Source organism: Ceratotherium simum, chromosome 23 (genome assembly GCF_057802395.1).
Source record: "Ceratotherium simum simum isolate JZ-2026a chromosome 23, ASM5780239v1, whole genome shotgun sequence".
Lineage (NCBI taxonomy): Eukaryota > Metazoa > Chordata > Mammalia > Perissodactyla > Rhinocerotidae > Ceratotherium > Ceratotherium simum.
Window position 1 is genome coordinate 30987539 of NC_141922.1, and position 7124 is coordinate 30994662.

Consider the following 7124-nt stretch of genomic DNA (forward strand, 5'->3'; position numbering starts at 1 on the left):
GACATACTGGGTCTTATTTTAGACATATTGGATTTGATGTACTTACATGATGTCCAAACTCAATTAACTGTATGGGTCAGGAGATGTCTTTGCTAGAGCTGTGTACTGGAGACTCACAGGTGGTAGCTGTGACCATGGATATGGGTGAAAGTAGGCAGAATGACAAAGGGCAGGGCTGGGGAGGAGAGGATAGATGTAGCAGGACTATAGTCACTTGACAATTCCTTTTCATTATCCCGTTTTGGCGATACTAGACTCTTCTCTCCCTGTATGTGCCCAGTTATCTCCTATCCTCTCTTTGTGTTGAACTGTCTTCCTCATTAAATCTAGGAGGATATTGATTATAAAATGACCTACTGCAAAATTTTGCTTAATGTTGACCTTGCTCTAGCTTTATACCTTTCACTTTACCCCTAACCCATAAAAAAAAGAGTAAAAGTGGCTAAGAACATGGTTCAGCCCAACCTGTCTGGAACTTGGAATATCTGTTTGCAGTTTAAAGAATTCACAAGAGGCAACATGAAGAAGTATAAAATAGTTTGCCATTTTCAAGGTTAGCTGATTTTAAGGTGCTTTTTGTGTGACCAAATTGAGAATTCTGTAGGAGTGGAGGCATATAGGAAAATTTATTTCTCTCTACTGGCAAAATTATGGCTCAAAGCTGCAAGTATAAAATTGAGAATGAACAATATGTGTTCATCTAACTAAAGGACACAGAGCAGTTAACTGCAGGGGATTGTCGCTTAGTCAATTTATGGGATATCTGCAAAGTCTTTCCTTACACAGGATGCAGATTGGAAAATGGAAAGCTATTCTTTAAGGATAAAAATACGGTGGTACACTTAGATATCTGTGTGCTAAGTGACAAAAATTGTACTTTTTTTCCAACTTAGAGACCTTTATACTATTAAGGATATAGTTGAACGCAGACAAGTAGAACAAATAAAACAATTAGAAACAAAAGATGGGCCTGTAAGTACACTATGAAAATGGTCCCAGTAAACTTCAGAAACCTCTGATTTGGGCCTAATGCTGAAGAGTTTAGTATCATTAATTTGCTTTGTAAAGTTAATCATTGATTAAGCTACCCATACAACTTAAGAGACTTGATGCCCCCAAATATTAGCCCTACTGCCTGGCATTCCACCATTATGCTTCCTTTTCTTTGTGTCTTAAAGGTTTTTCCTTGCTTAAGATTTCTTCATTAATAAGTAAATAGCACTGGAGGTAGGAGTTGGAGGGAGGCAGGGGGAGGAGAGAAAAGACCCATTTAAGCTCTTTGTTTATCTGAGTTCTTCATTTTCCATGAGCGCATCATATTACTAGATATTGCTTAAGACAGAGATAGGAGGCTGTCTAGGGGGGTGGAGATCACTGAGGAGGACAGGAGTGAGGGAAGCGTAGCTGATGGGACAGGTGGGAGGAGAGCAAAGGTGAATTTTGTCTGAAGCATCTCATTTGATTTGAGCAACAACTCTATGAATAATTGTTATTCCCATTTTACTGATGAGAAAACTGAGGCTGAGAGAAAGTGACTCACAATCTTATCCATTTTCTTTTACTCTGCGCTATTCTCCTTGAGAATATCAATGTCAACATTTTGTGTAAAAGCAAGATATAAAATTATATGTATATTTGACTATAATTACATAAAAAAGATTAAGAACATAACAAAAAGAATATAACTAAATGTTAATAGATTGTGATTTTGAGAGGTGGGGTAAAGGATGCCTTTTTTCTTCCTAGTTTTCTGTTTTCCATAATGCACGTGATTGCTTTCATATTGTTAATAGCAACAACAACAAAAGGCATGGATTGTTTTAAAAAGGAAAGCTGCTTTTGTTTCTTGGGCTACTAACATTCCTCTAGTAAGGTAGCTTTTAAGAAATTTATGGAAACAAAGACCGTTTGGTATTTCAAAGGCTTGTTTAGTCAAATAAAACCTATAATGAAAATTTTGCCTTTAACTTTTGGTGCTTCGATTTGGACTATGTTACATAGTTTTCCCACCTGATATACCGTCAGAAAAGAAAAATACATTAGAGTGTGACTCAACTAAAAACAAAACTGGTAGCCTGATCTATAAAAAATTTTGAATACCCTGCATCCTGTGGAAAGCAAATATTTGAATTGAATGTGTTTATCCACATTATAGTCTTTTACCAAGATGTTTTTGTGCCTCCAAAATACCAAAAGACCCAATCAATTCCTTTGAAATATACAGTCAATAATAGAGATATTTTATCTACACAATGCTGAACACCTGAATTGACTGAACTGAGAGAATCTTTTGGCATTGTGTAGATAGAGCTGAAATGTGACAAATGTGAAAATTTAAATGGCGTCTCCTTAACATCAGAACAAACAATTGAAAAGTCAAAGATTCAGTCAATCAGATAATTCTTTTGTCTTCACAATTCCAAGCCATTAGTTTGAGTAATTTATTTCATTGAATTTACCAAATATTTAGTTCATTTCCTAAAGTACAAGTGAATCTCTGAATAATAGGAAGAAAAAGATTCTGGGCTGGAATTTCTGCAAAGGGGATATAAGTTAAAAACAAACAAACAAACAAAAAGCTCACTTTTGTTCCTTACATACAAAGTCTCTTTTATTTCCGTTTTAAATGTAGTTCTTTTAGGCTATGCACATTTGACTTTAAAAACTTGGTTAGAAAGACCTGGCTCAGATGCAGTATTTATTAAAATGTAAATTAAACTTGCCCAAAAGAAAACAAAAATGGAGAGAAAGTATTAAAATAAAAGTCCTTGGGTTATAGGAAGTGGAGGCTTGACCCTTTTGAAGATTTAGGAAGAGAACTATCTCAGAAGAGGAAAAACCCAGATCAAGGGTCACTGATTTGGGACAAAATTGCCTCCCCCTTTATGGCTGTCATTCCCATTTATCAGGGACACTCCTGTTCTTCCAGACTCAGAACACTGGTGCCACATTGAATTGTCCTCTCTTCATCCTTTGTATCGAATCTGTTCACATCTCACACTTTTTTCATTGAGACATCTCTCTGGTTCACACTTTACTTAATTCTCCCAATAGGGAAGCTTACTACCTTAGGCCTGAATCACTAATGACAACTTCCAGAGTGGTCTTTCTGCCACCAGTCTCTCATCCTCCAAATCTGCCTCATCCACAGCTGTCGGATCTATCACCCCGAGCACCACCTTGCTCATTGCTGCTCCCTGCTCACCACTCACATTCTCTGTTGCCTCCACACTGAGCTCTACCCGATAGTTGGGTTCCTCTACAGCCCTTTCTCTCTTTCTCTTACACACACACACACACACACACACACACACTTCTATCAATCCAATCTTACTTTTTACTGCTTCCCCAAACACATCATTCATTTTAGTCAACCAAGTCATTCCATACCATAAAACCCCACCCTATGTGCCCCTTCTTGTGCTCTCTCCAAACTCATATCATTCTCATTCCAGCCACATCTTTTCTGTGTGGAGTGTTGTCCCTCTTGACTTTTACTTTCCAAATTATCACCATCCTTCCAGAGCCTTCTCAAATGACACTCCTTCCATGAAGCCTTCTCTGATCCCTCTAGCCCCATAATTTCCTTTCTTTTCTCTGAACTCTCATCCTGTCTATAATCAGGACTGAATTACACAACATGTTACTTAAATGCACTTCTGTTGAATTACGTGTCATCCCACGTTTCTCAGTGAGGGTGTTACTGGCATTTGTAACAGGGCACTTCCTCATCATGCAGCACTGTCTTGCACATTTCAGGACATTTGGCATCCCTGGCTCCTGATGCTAACTGACAGTGATGTTATTGTGACAACCCTGAATGCTCTGAATACGTTTCCAAATGCCCTAATTATTAAAAAGTTCCTTAGAGTAGTTACTATATCATATATACACCTGTTCAACAAATAATCTTTGTTTAAATGGTGAATGTATATTTTTAAGATAAATCTGTATTTCCCTTACACTTGCCAACATATTAAAAAACTAAGAAAGAGACTAATTAACACTCAGGTGTTAACCAACACACTATTTTAGGTATCTTTCATAAGTTATTTCACACTCTCACACCAACCCTGGATGTTGCTATTTATCCTCATTTTATAGATGGGGAAACTGAGGCTCAGAGAGTTCTGTTTATCCAAGGTCATGTGGCTTGATTTAAAATCTTTGTTTTTTTCTTTTACCACACAGCCTCTGTAATAGCTATCTGTAATAGCTTTGAAATAAGAATGTGAACGTGTAACACAATTAGCAATCTAAGGCACATTATTAATGCTGATAGGTATTAATGATTGTAATTGAAAGGAAGGACATTAGACCAGACAAACAATTTTGTAGAATTTATCACAAGAATTTAAATTGGAGTCTAACAAATGAATTTACTTACTGACCTTCTTTGCTGCAGACATTAACCCATGCTTGGTCTCTAATTGAGATGTACACAATCTTTACTCTCATTGTATTTGTTGTTTGTCTTGGCAGATGGCCAACAGATGTCTCTAAATTTCCTTAATCAAGTTTTGGGTAATAGATGGCCAAACACGCCTTGTATTAAGTAGCACTGCTAGATCCACAACAACAGAAATCTAAGAGCTGGCAATAGTTGCTCAGATCTTCCCTTTCTGTCATCTAGGTATCTTTAATAATAAATGTTACATAAATCAAGTATCACAGCATCATTTAAAATGCTGTGTATATTTCTTTTTAGTTGCAGTGCATTATACATTTCATGCATATCTAAAGCACCTACACAGATTAGTAGCTTATTTCACTGTGTGCCCATATGTCCAATTACAATTCTTCACATATCAGCTCAACTAGAGTTTAGGAAGTGGTAGCATTGAGGGTCCATATGCATACTTTAAAAAGTATATCCAATTTCTATCTATGTACATAGGAAGACCTATATTCCCTATAGAAAAAAAAAAAAAAAGAAAATTCAACCCATTTGAAAGAGCCAGTACTGTTGACCTCAAGTTTTCTTTTTTAGCTACGAAAATAAATGTTTATCATGTGTTTATTTTGCTAAGCACAGAAGGAAAAGGAACTGAAAGCTAAATTCATAAGTAACTTAGAACAATTGTGTAAATACAACAAACGTGTATTGACATAAAAATATTTTATCCTATATTGTCTTATAAACCATATCTACTGTTACAAAGTTGCACTTCATTCACTAATAAAACCACTATTCAGCTGTAACCACACGAGTATTCAGGTGATCTGGAAGCATAAAGGGATTTTTAGTTTTACTTAGTGAGAAAAACAGAAATTTAAAAAAATCAATCATTTCATGTAACAAATTGAGCTTGGTGTTAGCCTTTTCATCAAAACATTTCCTGAGTAAAGTGCATTTTTAGCTTCTGCATGCTGGGACACTTTGTAGGGAGCTGGGGGAGAAGGTGATAGAATCTTTCCCCACTAAGACTACAAAAAGAAGTCCAGGAACTACTCTCAGTTATGTGTCTCAGTTGGGAGCAACTATAGAATGAATGGGTAGAAAAGTTTCATTATTGTTTTGACTCACCTTTTCTCAAACTATCTTGTCAAATCTTTGTCATGCAATACAACTCTTAAAGATATCCAGCTGCTCCCTACAGAAGCCAGAAATGGTCTAAATATTTTGATAACATTTCCCAGAGAGGCACAAACATTATAAAGATGGATTTCTAGAGTTTCCATTTATATTTCCCTATATCTTAATAGCAGCTGAACTGGTACCTGCTGATGTGCTATCAAATTTTCCCCATCTATTTTTAGATCTTCAGTTGCTTTAGAGATGAATTTAATATGTAAAGCAGAAGCTTACACTGTGAAACATTTGCATGATTATATTTTGGTTTCAACATGAGCTAAGTAGGGCAAAGTTGATCCCATCTCACAAAGGACTCTATCCCACATTTCCTCTGTGGGCTTTGAGGTTCAGGTTTGCTTACCTGCTTCCTTGAAGACACTGTGCTGTTGAAACATCTATTAGAGGTTTTTGAATTCAAATTCTTGTTCTGATGGGTTGAGTCATTTTTCCATGTCTTAGAGTTTTCTTTAGGATCCGAAGGAATGGGATTTAAGAAGAGGATCCTAGCTATGAACCCATAGAGGACAGTGGCCAGGGTCATTGGCACAACATAAAAGACACCAAAGTCCATTAGGTAAATAGGTGAGTAGTAATTCCTGGAGATCTTGTAGCCACAGGACACCACAATAGCATCTTTGTAGGTGCTAATGTTGAGATCCAGCAGGAAGAACCAGAGCATACAGTAAATGGATGTGAAAGCCCAGACAAAGATGATGATCTTTTTGGCTCTGGAAAATGTGCAGAGAAACTGGGCTTTGATGGGGTGACAGATCGCTATGTACCTCTCAATGGTAAAGGCTGTGATTGAACAAGAGGATGCGTTGATGCCCAAGTACTGGAGGTAAGTAATGCAGAGGCATCCAACATAGCCATAGACCCAGGAACCGTAGATACTGTCTGTTATGTTGGGAAGGCCTGCGGCCACCAGGACCATGAGATCGGCTACTGCCAGACTCACCAGGTAGCAGTTTGTGGGGGTCCTCATGTGCTTGGTTCTCATGACCACCAGGACCACCATGATGTTGCCCACGATGCCCAGACCACAAATAATGAGCACAAGCAGGATGGTGACCACTTGGTACTCTAGGGCCACCACTGCCCGTGGCTGGAGCTGTGTTTGGTTCAGGTCACTTACTGTCTCGTTTTCCATCTTTAGTGGCTTGAAGTTTCTCTAGAACACTTCTCAAAACATCTTCTTTCCAGCGCCCTGCCTTTATCACAGTGCTTCTCTCCCCCTGTGAAGAGTTACAGTCCACATTCATTCACGGTGTCACCATTTGAGATCAAGTCACAGTCACTTACAGGTAATTCTCACATGCTCCCCTTTTACCTCCCATTTTTCTTCAGTACTAAGGCTCATATGTACTTCTGAAAACTCCTTTTATTGCAACTCTAGTGTAGGATGGAGTAAGCATTTTGACCAGCTTACAATAAGAGGGACCAGTTCCTTCTTAATGGAGAAAAATGCTTAAGAAAAGAGAAACAGAAAAAGCTCCCTGTTTTGAAAGTTTCCAATGGGAAAAGCTAAACAATAACTGCTAAGTGAAAA

General features: G+C 37.7%; 1 protein-coding gene across 1 annotated transcript in view; it reads right to left on the reverse strand.

Annotated features, from left to right (window-relative positions):
- TRHR (thyrotropin releasing hormone receptor) overlaps positions 1-6725 on the reverse strand; it is a 34632-nt gene extending 27907 nt beyond the window's left edge. The window contains exon 1 of the mRNA XM_004431264.3: positions 5937-6725. Within this exon, the coding sequence (XP_004431321.1) occupies positions 5937-6725 (789 nt within the window). The remainder of the gene's footprint in view (positions 1-5936) is intronic.
- Between the last annotated feature and the right edge of the window lie 399 nt (positions 6726-7124).